The following is a 14,107-nucleotide window of genomic DNA, read 5'->3' as shown; positions in this document are numbered from 1 at the left end:
AGCACCATTCATTTAGAAGAAATCCTGTGACATTTGCAAATTTAAGAGGTGACACCCCCATTCAGACCATGGCTCCTGGGTGCAAACAATAGCTCTTTTCAACAGCAAGGAAATCTGCATGCCCTAGTGTCTCAAGGTCACTTCACCTGAGAGTCCAGAGACCCAAATCCAGCCAGAGTCCTAGCTCCCAGAAAACTTCTGCTATAAGAAATCCTTCAAAGTGTGCAATTCTAGGAGTGGAAATCCTACAGGAAACACGAGGCTTCAGGCTCCAAATGGGATCTCTTTTCCACGCAATGGAAAACTCAGCAAGCCCTTCTGGCAAGACCAGTTCACAGGAGGCCCACAATTCTCAAGGGCCAGGCTTGAGAGATCCGACTCCATGGAAGCTTTAATCTGAGAAAAATCCTGTGATGTTGGTACTTTTAAAAAGCAGAATGGCACATTTAGACCCTGGCTGATGCTTTGGAGAGCAATTCCTTTACACAGTAAATAATGATTTCATTCCAATGTCTGTAGGTCACTTTGGAAACAGCCCCTGAAACCCAAGACCAAGAAGAGCCATACTTCATGGCAGCTGCCATCTGGGAGGAATCCTATGCATTTCTATGAAGACAAAGAGGATTTCACCTTTCAGAGAAGAAGTATTTTCCACAGCTAATTTTATTTCCAACTACACCAAAAATAAGTGTTGACAATTAGTGTCTTAAAAGCTACAAAATGAGGATTTCAACCCAGCAAGAGATTTAGCATTAACTCTATGTTCGATTACAAGTCACCATCCAACAGGACCTTCTCTAGAATGTTGAATGTTAGCAAGTTTCACTCTACATACTCAAGGTGTGCTGTATCTCAAGTATCAGTGGAATTTTGTCTAAGGGACTCATCAATAAATGAAAGCATTTGTATATTTAAAAGAACCATAATTATGGTATTACTGGTACCAATTACTGTGAGAAGAAGCAGCTGTTTCTCAGTATAGAAAAGCGATGGCAAATGTGAACAGGAATAATTAAATATGTAAGTGTGGTATTAAGTGCAGGCCTCAGGTAGGATTTTAGTGGTTTGTTGGTTTTTTTTTGTGTTTGTTTTGTTTTGTTTTTTTGGTGTTTTTTTTGTTTGTTTGTTTGGTTGGTTTTTTTTGTTTTTGTAAAGTGCTTTGCATGATCCACCATCAAAAGAGGCCTGTATGAAGATCAGTACTAGCATGGTTGATATTACAGGAATAGAAAAGTTAAGCATTCACACAGTCAAGCTCTGATTTGAAAATTATATAAAAAAAAAAAAAAAAGCCAAGGCCCATACATTTAGATACAGAATTGAAATGTTTCTACACATCTTAGAATACAACAAAATAACATGTTACACTCAGATTAAGAGAACCAGCCTGTTCTGAAACAATTTATAAAGTGACAAAGTCCACAGCAAAGCTATTGCTTTACTTACATAATGTAAACACATCAACACATCTGAAAGAAGAATATGCTGACAGTTTCACAGATGAGATTATAAATCAGTAAAACCAAAAAGCAATTGGTCGTACAAAGCTTTTGTCTTTTACAAAGCTTAGCTTACAAGCTCAGGCTGTACATTTATTCTTCGAAGGACGTCTTCTGGCATACAAAAGACAGGATTGACAGCCTTAATTTGTTCTTCTCCTAATAAAGATAGTCCAGCAATACCAAATAAGGTGTGAAATGGATCCACCTGGAAGAAAAATGAAAGCTTGTGTCTGTTTCCAAAAGTCAACTGTTTTTTCACTTGTATGGAATGAAATTTTCATTTGTCAGCAAGAGAACAGAAAATCTCCATGGCTTCTCTGGGGAAGACAATACAACTGAATAAATTTTCATTTGTGCTAACATGTATTAGGCAAGAAATTTCCATAACCGGCATTTACAATACTGTGATTTACTCAGGCATGCTTGTCAATTATCTGCTGCTGAGATGATTTTCACCTCTGAGTTAAAAAGCACTCACATTTATCTATTAGCATGCAATATCACAGGGTGGTAGAAGCAAAGCCAATTAACATTTTAAAAGTAAACTGGATCATCTACAGGTACCGCTTCCATAAATTGCCCATTTGTTCTTCAGAAACATCATAATGCTCTTTATAGGTCTCCAAATACAGAGCCGAGGTGTAAAACCTTGAGAGGGAAGCAGCAACCTATTTTGCTAGAAAACCTCCCAGAACTATAAATAAAAACAACCCCCTCCCAAACCTCTACTCCTAAACCACAGGACCAGCACCCCCTCTCCCCCCTACAAAACAAACAAATGAAAAAACAACCCAAACACAAAATATCCCTAAACAACAAGGTCTGTTAGGACAGAGTGTCTGCAAGAATAAAGCAAAAACCTGGGAGCCAACATTTCTACAGGAGTAGAAATTTCTACACTTCAGCAATTGAAGACAGGTAAAAATAATATTAAATGACTGTTAATGTAACATAGAAAAACTGTCTCAAATGTGCTCTCCTTAGTTATAGAGAAAAGGCTCTTCAGAGATGCTCTTCCAAGAAGATACACATATTTCATTACTCAAAGATAGAAAAGCATTTAAACTTAAAGTTCTGGAGATTTCTTCAAGAATTCTGAAAACAGAAAAGTTCTTCCTGTAAGCTCCTTAGAAATACAAAACTCTTCCTATTTTAAGAACACAAAAACCACTTTCCAAATGACAGACTGGAGTTAACAGATTTCTCCCCCAACTGGGAATAAAGTACCTGCTTGCAAAAAAAAAAAAAAAAGTTACTTTATTCTTTAATGCATTTGTGGAGAAGGGAGCAGACATGGGCATCTGCAATAAAAACCTTTCAAAAACCTTTCAGCTGCAATAAAAAGCCAATACCTTTCCAGACCATTAACAAATAAGCCAAGTGTTCAAAAGGAATGAAGTCTCACAATACTTTTTATTTTATCTGTCCAGCACTCTTGAGAGATAAAAACTTTATTTGCCATTTCACTGGGACAGTATCAGTTACTTCCACTTGAAACCAGAGAACAGACTGGCTAAATTTTAACTGCTTTCTCAACAAGCAAAAAATCCATAGCACCAGCCTCTTGACAATGTTATCACAAAAGCTTCTTCCTCTCTCAGCTAGACAAATGTCAGCTACAAGATTTATTCAGTGGCTGGGCTAGCAAAGAATGAAAGTTAGTGTATAGGGATTCTTAATAAAAACTCTTGATTTAATTAGATCACACAAAACCACCAAGAGAGCTGAAGACTATTTAACCTACACCAAACTTTAGCTTGCAGACCATTTCACAAAACAAAATAATAAACCCAAAGAACCCACACATGCACCGGAAAACCCACCATCAAACAGAGCGTTTTTACTTACATTTTCCAAATGGTCTTGTGAGAAATGGTTTGTGTTGAGTGTGTTATGGGGGACCAAACCAGATTTTGCAAGGAATGGAACTGACTTCATTGGGGGATACATGTGCGTTATAAGAATGCGCTCCCCAAGTACGCCTTCAATGGCAATTCTACACTATTCTTCCTTCAGAGGAAACTGCAGCCTCTGCAAAACCCACCTAGACCATGAGCTGAGTTACACTCAAACAAAAGTTGATATTTCCAATTGAAATTTTCATGTGTATTTTATTTAGAAAAAATATCACTTACCATATCTCCTGGTCTGTCAGCAAATCCTCCAGACTCCTCATCCTGGCACGCCAAAATAAAGCAGCGCAGTTTCTCTCTGTCAATCCACTGTATCCTACCAATCATCTTCAAAGAAGCTAGCACCCACCACGAATAACAAACATCAGGTAACTGGCAAGCAGAGAGGCAGATTAAATATTTGCCTGGGTTTTAAACATAATGTTGCAAATTTTACTGGTAATTCTGCACATTATCAGGTGTGCTATCATAATACTCTTGCAGAGACACAACACTTTAGAGTGTCTTTGGAGTAAAAGAATTTCTTGACAGAGTCTCTTTTCAGCGGACTTCTGTTTTCAGGAAAGGAAACTATCTTTTTCAAATTTCTTCAAGAAACAAGACCACAAGAATGTGATTTTTAAAGACTTCACCTTCTGTGAGAGAGGCTGAAAAACCACAGCGTTTCTTTGAAGAGGAAATACAGAGAAGTTCATATCAACTATTTGTATTTTGGGGGCAAGGGGGGGGAAGCAGGGAATCTGTTGGTTGATTATCTATTTGCCAGACATTATTCTAGGTTACACAAATCTCTAGTGTGATGTGGAACACTGTGACGCTCAGGATTTACATCCAGTAGAACAGCAATTTTTATACAAATCCTACAGAAAGATTCCCCAACTCAGAAAATATTAAAGACCCAGTTTAACAGGATAATGGTTCAAATGGCCAGCAAGATATCCTTCAACATGCGTACTTTGCTATACTGAGGACTCAAATGAAGCATAGCTAAGGACTGCATAACAGGTGTTAGTAACAAGAGAAAGAATCAGGATGAAGGCCTGACTTCTTTGAAAAGTTTACTAAATGTTTTATGGAAGTCATAACATTTTGCAGTAGTTCAGGTTCAGAAAAAGCAATCTCCATTGAGGTTTGAACAAAGAAAAGAAGCCACGAAATACCTTCTCTGGTCGTCCGTTGAGACCTCCAGAAGGTAACTGACGTTCACAAAGCCACCAACCCAGCAAGTCAACATTTACTTGATGCAACTGGTCTGTTATAGCCAGAAATCCTGTGCAACAATAGATCTAAAATTACAGACATAAATTTTTTGTGTATTTAATAACTAAATACAGTTTAGCAGACTAAATGCAGGAAGATCTCAAAGCAGCAATACAGTCATATAAACAATGCAAAATAAGCTCACACACATTTCAACTTTTAAAGACTTTTCCTTTAGAAAAATCATGTTATTGTTATAGTTCCTTTTGTAAAAAGGTACCAGTAGCACAATTTGTAATATTTCACTAATACAAGACAGTAATGCAAGGTTTGGAACGTAATCCTAGGAGATTCTGAAAGAGCCATATAATTTTATTTTAAAAACACAGACTCTCAAGCCAGAGTAGTCAAACCAACTTCTGCAGGCTGGATATGGCATTTATAAAAATTTTGCATCCAGTCTATGGTTTGTTCCTGTACCTGCCTTTTACCCTAACGCTTGCAAACAGTAAACAAAAGACCAAATGAACTCCCTAACAGAAACAGGCTAACTCAGATCATTAACTGTCTTTGCAATTACCTATGTGTACAGTCAGGCTTACTTTCAAAGTGCCATGTAATGTACCTGCATTGATTACTCCCCTTTTAATTTTATTAGTCTCCTAAATTAATTAGTTAATAGAATTAATTGATAAAATTAATTGTATTAATTTTAATTTAATCCACTTTTAATAATAAATTTAAAATTAATAGTTTTTTCCTGGGAGATACATTTACGATGCAACAGCATACTTTGGTCACATTTTATGCGGTCACTAAGAAAGCAGTGAAGCACAAAAAGCAAAGAATCATGGAATCATTAAGGCTGGAAAAGGCCTCTAAAATCATCAAGTCCAACCTTTAACTGAATACTGTGACTGTGGTCACAAGGGTTTGCAGGTGAAGAGAGAGGCAAGAATGTTGATTCTATGATCAGAAGGCTTGATTTATTATTTTATGATATATATACTACATTATAACTGTACTAAAAGGAATAAAAGGAAAAGTTCTCAGAAGGCTAGCTAAGCTAAGAATAGAGAAGAAAAGAATGATAACAAAGGAGCTCTCTCCGACTCTGTCCCAGAGAGAGCTCGGTCCTTGATTGGCCATTAATTATACACATCCAACATGGGCCAATCACAGGTGCACCTGTTGCATTCCACAGCAGCAGATAACCCTTGTTTACATTCTTTTTCTGAGGCCTCAGCATCTCAGAAGGGAAAATCTTAAAGAAAAGATTTTTATGAAAAGACGTCTGTGACAGAATACCACCAAATAACACTACACGGTATCAGGAAGCGCCACATCTACTCATTTTTTGAACACTTCCAGAGATGGACACTCCACCACTTTCCTAGGGAGTCTGCTGAAATGCTTAACCACTCCTTCAGTGAAGAAATTCTTTCTAACATGCAGCTTGAATCTCCTGCAGTGCAACTTGAGGTAATTTTCCCTTGTCCTGTAACTAAATGACTGTGAGAAGAGGCCCACCCCCCACCTTGCCACAACCTCCTTTCAGGTAGTTTCTCCTGAACCTTCTTTTCTCAGGCCTAAACACTCCAGTACCCTCAGCTGCTTCTCACAGGCCTTATGTTCCAGACCCTTCTCCAGCTCTATTACTCTTCTCTAGACATGCTCCAGCACCATAATCTCCTTTTGGAAGTGATGGGCTCAAAACTGCCTACAGGACTGAAGGCGCCCCAGCAGTGCCAGCACAAGGGACACCACCTGCCCTGGTGCAGTGACCACACTGTGGTTGGTACAGGTGCCAATGGCCTTCTTGCCCACCTGCGCACACCTGGGCTGATACACAGCTCCTGTCAGCCAGCACCCGAAGTCCTTTCCTGCTGCTCCAAACCTGGAGCATTCCACAGGGTTCTCGTGACACAGGACCTGGCACTTGGCCTTGTTGGACATCACACAGCTGGCCTTGGCCCATGGATCCAGGCTGTCCAGAGCCAGCTGCCCATGAATCGAAACTCCCACACAAACTGGTCCTTCCTGTGACTTACTGAGGATGCACTTGATTCCTTTTTCCAGACCACATGATGAGGATATCAAAAAGGACTGGCCCGAAAACTGAGCCCTGGAGAATCCCATTTGTGACCCTTCGCCAACTGGATTTAACATCACTCCCCAATACTCCCTGGGTCCGGCCATGCAGCCAAGACTGCACCCTGTCCAAGCCATGGGCTGCAGCGTCTCCAGGAGAATTCTGTGGGAAAGCATGTCAAAAGCTTTACTCGAGTCTGGGTACACATATCCACTGCCTTTCTCTCATGTACTAGGCAGGTCACCCGCTCATAAAAGGAGATCAGGTTTGGCAACATTCTCTGAAAAATACTGAACCTTCATGGAGGTGAAAGAGAGAGCTTTTTAAGGGGTATGTGAACGATAGTCCTAATCCTCACAGAAAATGCCAGCTGCAAACAGAGTGGGTTCAGCTGTGGAACTGACTTCCTCAAACACTAGAACATGGTCCAGCCATTTAGACTATATGGGCAATGCTATTGTACATTGAAACTATAAGGTATTTACATGTAACAGATTTTACTTTTTTCCCGATTTTAAACTAAGAACGGGCAGGAAACCCAACACTTATCAACAAAATGCCTTAAATATTTTCATGTGATGAGGTGAATCCTAGATATGGCATTACTCACCCTAATTATGCAAAATTAACAGGTAACTGCAACAGCATTAAAAGTTGATTTTTTTTCACATATTCAGGTTAAGTGCACTAAACTTTTCCATTAAAAAAATATAGGAAAGGTAAGTTTAAATTTAAAATTATTTCCATTATGTAAATTTCTTGTTGAAAGAAGTTACTTAGATTGTCTTCCTCGCAAGATCCCTTAATTTTTTCTAATTATACTACTGCATTTTCTTCTCAAGTACATTTTATTGAGCTATTTTCAGAATTCACTGTCACCAGTAACAGTGTGTAACACTAGTGATTCTAGCTGAGAAATATGCCCATTACTAAGTTAGGTATGTCATCTAAAACTGGCTTTCCTCAAAAAATTAAGTAATTCTTTACAGGATTCACGTCTGATTTTTATTTGGGTTCATTGGCTGATAAATCTCAAACAGACTATACAATTAATGTTTATGTCTCATTATGACTTCTGTCAGAAAAAAGTGATAAATCTTGTTCACCGTCTCCATTGATACCCATTTCAAATTCTCTAAAAATCCTCATGCTAGCAATTTCAAAATCACTATGTGAAGACTCAAATACAGTCCTAAAAGCTGTTCTATTACTGTCTTTTTTCCTACCTAAACTCTCAAGTCTCGACTCACCTTCCCAGATTAGGTTACTTATCTGTTCATTTATTTTAACTAAGACACTAGAATCAGGCATTTGGGAAACAAGAGGTACATCCATTGTCATCACGGATACATGTTGTAAAGAAACATTTATAGCCAGTATGTGATGCTTGCTAATTTAAAGTACTTCCATATAAAGAGAAACTCACCTGTCCTGCATGTGATTCGGAACCTGGTCTACAACCAAATCCTCCATCGAAGTTCATACAGGACAAAACGAATTCAACTGCTTTTCCCACATCAATAGCATCCAGCTTTCCCTGAAAGTCAGAAAATAATTAATGCACTTGATCTCCTGTCAAGCTGATTTTCTGCAGAAACTTCAGCAGTACCAAAGAGCAGTACCAATTGATTCTCTACTTATGCAAGTGATGGTTTAGGACTTACCAGAAGTGCAAGAGTGGCTGCAGCACAGAAAGAGAACCTTGTATCTATTTCTCCTATAATGTAGGGGATAAGGAATGAAATCAATTATTTTTTCAACCTACATTTAAATCACTACTGAAAGTACAGAACAAAATGCTAAAATCCTAGGTTCTACATCAAAAAACAAAAATCAGCTAAAAAAAATCCCCCCATACAATTTAATTTTCCAGCTTACCAATTATTTCCCCAGTAATTTAGAAAATATACATTACATTTAAGTGATCTGTATGTTTTACTGTGCATAAAAGTCAACTCATTTAGAGCTGGACAGCTATATATCCAAATCAATTCAGCTAGTGGTAATTTACAAACAGCTGTTTAATTTTAGAGCTTTTCTGTAGTGCTCTACAGACAGTTCCAGAGCAATGGAAATAATGCAAAAATAATCAGACAGCTCTTGCTTTGCCTTAAATCCAGCCGGAAGTGGAAGCCATTTCTTGTTTTAGGGGAAATCCAATAAATGTTACAAGGCTTCTCTTGCATATTTGTACCTGGAAGAAAAATCTAAGCTCCTACACCTGTAACAGAATGATTGCTTGTCACGTCCAATATAACTCTTTTAGCACAAACTCTAGGCAATTAATACTTGAAGTCACAATTTAAAATTTAACTGAGCTGCAAACTTTCTGTTTCTTGGTCAAACTTTTGCAAGACTTCTGTTCTTAAGAAATTCACAAGCTGAAACACAAAAACCAAATATCTGCTGCTCCATCCTACATCAGGGATCACACTCCCTCAGCTGCGCCTCTCGGAATACTTCAATAAAAAGAGTGCAGCAAACCATGAACCAATTTAGCGCACAGCATATTGTCTACCTTTACAGTAGCATACATATACTGCTAAGATCTCGGTTGCTGAATTTTACCTGAACAAGAATGATACGCAATAGATTTTCTTAAAATTTAGGTCATCCGTGGTGATAAATACCTTGAGAGTGACTAAATATTTATGCCACAGCTTAAAAATGCTGTATTTGTTCATAAAGAATTTATATGCAGAAACAAAATCAGTATTAAGGGAAGTTAATGAGTACAAACCCAGTTTTTCTCACTCGCACAAAGTGAAAAATCCTTTCATATTTGACATGGATATAAGTCATTACTAACTACCATCAAATAGCAAGTATAAAACTTTCCTTTATGAAAGAGCGTATCTAGTATTTCAAAGTACTGTTAAGTTAAAAATGCCCGAAAGTTTTCTTCATCAAAACATTTCATTTGTAATACAAGAATGGAACTGAAGTTGAGAATATTTAGAAAAGAATGAAACATAATTCTGTCCTTCACTAACTCTTCTTTTTCATGACTCAGAAAATAAAAGTGTTCCCATATAATACATATGCAAAAAAGACCATCCAAGAAAACTTTACTTTATAGACTTACACAAGTCAACCTAGACACTACATTTAGAAGATCTAAAAATTACCCCATTCATCTCCAGCAAACGATCCATCTTCTTTCTGCAAGCTCTGTATATATTCAACAATTTTATTTACATCAACTACATGGAGACTATCATATAAAATAAGAATCTGGGAGGGGAAAGAAAGGACACAGTAATAATCAAAGAGGAGCAAAAACTTTAAAAATTTATTTCTTAACAAAAAAAAAATCATGGATTTATAAAAGACATGATTTAATTAACTCTGAATACTATTTGGTAAGATTTATTAAACATTTTTCCCACTTTGGTAGTTAATCTCTGCACTGCAGATTATCTTTGTCTAAAACCTTTAGGGCATTCTCAAAGGGAGACAGAAACAATTCAAACTGAACTCTATCACGCTTTGTTACTTTACAGTGTTGAGGTCTCCTTTCAAAAGCACAACCAGGTTTATTTATTTTATGTCAGCAATATGTAGAACAGATATTTGATTATGGTCAATATTGTAATGGGACAATGACACCTAGGATGCACCAATTTGTAGTTTTGCACTGCGACTACTTGGATATGTGTATGTTAAGTTACTAACTCCACTTACAGGGCAAACTTATCAACAACAACTTGTTTCAAATTATTAGATTTTTATTTAGATTAAAATTTTAAATTTAATTAATAGAACCAAAATGCAATAATTAAAGTATGAACAATATGATTATCCACCAACTGTAGAGTGAATATATTCTGGAAGAAAAATGAAGGTTATAGTAGGGAATACAATTTTCCAAACCAATTTCCCATTTCCACCGCTGATTTAAACCAGCAAATCTGTATGACACAATATCATGTGAAAACAACAGTACTGTTCCTGAGCCCATCTGACTTTATGTTTTTACCCATACCTTGCAAATCAGTAAAGACAGTAAATAAGAATTTATTACACAGCACAAAATAGAAAAAAACCCAGCTGAAATGAAGCAATATTATAGTACCAATCTGAAAAACACTAGACACTATGACTTTAAATCTAGTTAGCTGGAATCTTTCAATTGTTAGATAAAATTGAAGTCAAATAAAATATAAGTCTTACGGAAAATTCCAAAAACAAGAACCTACAATTCCAACAGAAAATATGTAATCACAACATGCACCTTAAATGCAAACCTGAACAAATTACTATTGAGAGAGATCACAAGAACATATGATGTGACCCTTTAAACATCCTGGATATGTAGACAGCACTAAATGCTGTTTGTTCACTAAGACCATGCATACTCATTAAGATACGCTGGTTAGGTTTGCCACAAAAACTTTACATCAGCATTTGTCAACACTTTTTCAGTTTGGAGAGCTACAGCTCAATTTAGTTAACATGAAAATATCTCCTAGTAAAATCAAGTACATATTTAAGAACTAACATATCTAATAGGTAAGGTAACAACCTCAAATTGTATCCCCCTTATACTGAATTGGAATTTGTGAAAGGAGCTGGATTGGACAGTTTGGAAAAGTTCAAACATCACAGCCTGGAAAAACTTTAGTGGCCTGGTTCTCACAGTGTTATTCAGAGTAATTCTAGTGCTAAAGTGGTAATAATGATCAACCTTAGAGCATCCTGTCCTACCTAAGGGGTTCAAACCCAATATCTTAAATCCATCATAGTTTCTGCCTAGAAAAGAATGCCATTTTGGTTTTTTTTGTAATGCCATTAAAATACTTCATCCATAAGACTGAATGAGACGCACCCTGCAAGCAATCTAGCTAATTGTTCAGAAGTGTTTGAGCCTTTTCAGTACTTTTTCACAAAATTATTTGCATCAGCAGAGCAAACAAAAAAAACCAAAACAAAATAAAGGAATGAGTAATAGTGAAAAACAAGTCTTTAATGGAGATAGCTGCAGTGAAAAAATAAGATTGAGTTACTTCTTATCAGGGGGAGCATATGCACCAAATAAATTAAATGTTCAGCACACTAGTACAATTTTTAAATTACACACCCCCAAAAAACTCATATAAAAATAAAAAATTTTGCTCTTGTTTTGGTCATACTTATCTGTCACCTCAACGAACACTAAGAATAATTTATAAAATCAAAAATTATCTATAAAATGCTCCAGTAAAACCTGTAGCTAAGGAGTATTCCAAGACAACTTACTAAACTGGCAACAATGCAGTAACCATTAATTGACCGTTAAAAAATTCCCAAATATGTCAATTTTTAGAAAGTAATACATCGAAATCCTAAAGTTTTGTCCAGTAGATTCTTTTTTTATTAAGATACCGAAATAATTTTTGTCATGGGCCTCCAACAGTAACTGGTTCATAAATCTGCAATCATCAAAATCTTAATCTTTTTTGTAAAATTACCCTCCTACATTTACCTGGACAGCACTGAGGGTATACAGAAGATGAGGATCATGACCTTTGCTGGCACTTATTCCACCACACTCATGTTGACATGATTTGATGAATGAGAGAATTTCTTCCTTGTTCATTCGGTGCAGCTGCCCCATGAGATCCATTGCTGTCAGTCCCCAGTACACACCACTCATCCTCAAATACTCCGACATACAGTATTCCTAAACAGTGCATTATTTTAGTTCTTGATCAGATAAGCACACCACCAATGCAGGGTAATGAAAATACGTTAGTTAACTTTCACAAATAGCTTCTAGTTAGTCAACCATTTTCCAACCATTTATCAACTACACCTCAGCCACTCACAGATATTCTGTACATCATGCACATGCGTATATACACATACATACGGAAAAATGCACTTGTAGATACCAACACGTACTACACTCCCTCCCTCCCTCCCTGTATTTTTCTAGTTCAAACTGTCAAGCTCAATGTCAAATTAGCTACAAATAGTTGTGCACCAGTTCACTTCACATCACTTATTATCTTGACATTCAAAGAAGCCCTCAAATTGCCACCCCAACTAGTCTCAAAAAATAACAAGTCTATTTCCAAGTGCCAAAACTCTCACAATTTAAAGTCCCACTAGGGAGAGAAATTTCACATTGAATTCTCTTACACTGATTACATCACCCGCACTACATAAACTTTTTCACATGCACTACAATTGAAAGCAACAGTGCTTGGCATGCTCTTGTGAACAGTTAAGGTAACCGCAACTTTTCTTCACGTACGCAGTTATTGACAATTTGCTGGAAGTGGAATCCCATTGTTGTGGACTACATCCAACCACTTACGACTGCAAGCTGTCCCATCAAAAGAGTAACATGCAAATACAACTCTACTTGTGCATTCTAGTGAATGAAGAAGCTAGTAGCTTGTTTCTCAGGTCTCAGAGTAATTATACAGCTAAAATGATAATCTTCAAATTTATAGTCAGATAATACATGCCAAAACTCATCACAGACCTAGAGACATTAGCAAGAGCACCTTTATTTCACACTTTGGATTGCAGGGTAAAAAACAATTAGCTTTTTAACATGCATCTAACCCTTAGCTCTGAGCCAATAAATAAAGGTTATTACTGTTAACAAAACCACAGCTGTACTGTAACAAACTGATACCTACATAATCATCTTTCTTTGTTCCATATGAAGCTATATAGTCCGCATGTTTTTCTGAAAGTAATGTGCTTGGAGCATCGGGTTTTATTATAACATCCTTTTGAGGTGTCCCCTGTAAAAAGCACCAATAAGTCAATTGAAATGTCAGGTCAAACGTTTTAGCAACTTGGTATAAAACAGCCAACACCGGTGACTGCGACTCTGGGAAAAAACATCTCTCTAGCTATTTTGAGCCTAGGTCAGGTTGCGCATCTCACGCCATCACCGTTCAGCCTGGCCAAACCCTTCCCCAGGAAAGGCTACGAACCGAGCCTTGCAAGAAAGCTAGGAAATAACACCAACTCGCCAAGAGTACCCTGAAGCGCCGGACGCAGGAGCCCTTCCCCGGGCCCAGCCGTGCCGCCCCGCGCCCCCACGGTCCCGGCCCAGCCCGAGCGCTCCCGCGGCTGCTGGAAAGGCGAGCGCCACTCCCATCCCCCCGAGCGGAGCAGCGCGACTCGCGTCTCTCCAAGGCCGATGCAGCCGCGCGCCAGCAAACAAAGCGTTCCCGCAGGCGAGAGGAGCCGCAACGCCGACCCCGCTACCCACCATGGTCTCCGCACGCACAGGAAGAGGGGAAGCGGCAAAGCGGAAGGCGGCGGCCGGCGGGGCCTCGCTGTGCCCGCCCGCCGGCGGCTGCGCGGAAGCGAGCAGCGCTGCGCACCCGGGGCCGCGGGGCCGCGCTGTGCCCGCCCGGCCTCGCTCGGGCCCCGCCCGCCAGTGGCTGCGCAGA

General features: G+C 38.3%; 1 protein-coding gene and 1 non-coding gene across 2 annotated transcripts; both read right to left on the bottom strand.

The window, feature by feature from the left end:
* Positions 1–645: 645 nt before the first annotated feature.
* RABGGTB (Rab geranylgeranyltransferase subunit beta) lies at positions 646–13,998 on the bottom strand. Its single transcript, XM_058029998.1, has 9 exons — positions 13,924–13,998; positions 13,340–13,447; positions 12,172–12,369; positions 9,836–9,941; positions 8,372–8,424; positions 8,134–8,244; positions 4,576–4,701; positions 3,638–3,787; positions 646–1,707 (listed from the first exon to the last, which is right to left on the bottom strand). Exons 1-9 carry the CDS (start codon positions 13,924–13,926, stop codon positions 1,567–1,569), a joined length of 996 nt encoding a protein of 331 aa, XP_057885981.1. The 5' UTR covers positions 13,927–13,998; the 3' UTR covers positions 646–1,566.
* LOC131087250 (small nucleolar RNA SNORD45) lies at positions 13,098–13,180 on the bottom strand. The gene has a single exon (XR_009114863.1). It is a non-coding gene; the product is annotated as a small nucleolar RNA SNORD45 (small nucleolar RNA).
* Positions 13,999–14,107: the final 109 nt, after the last annotated feature.

Source organism: Melospiza georgiana, chromosome 9 (genome assembly GCF_028018845.1).
Source record: "Melospiza georgiana isolate bMelGeo1 chromosome 9, bMelGeo1.pri, whole genome shotgun sequence".
NCBI lineage: Eukaryota > Metazoa > Chordata > Aves > Passeriformes > Passerellidae > Melospiza > Melospiza georgiana.
This window is presented reverse-complemented; position numbering and strand designations above follow the sequence as displayed.

Bases quoted from the DNA above. Each gene is read 5' to 3' on its own strand.
- RABGGTB (XM_058029998.1), bottom strand. The intron at 9,942-12,171 runs GTAAATGTAGGA...TTCCCCTCCCAG, and splicing joins ATACCCTCAGTGCTGTCCAG to ATTCTTATTTTATATGATAG. The intron at 8,425-9,835 runs GTAATTTTTAGA...CCTACATTATAG, and splicing joins GTTTGCTGGAGATGAATGGG to GAGAAATAGATACAAGGTTC.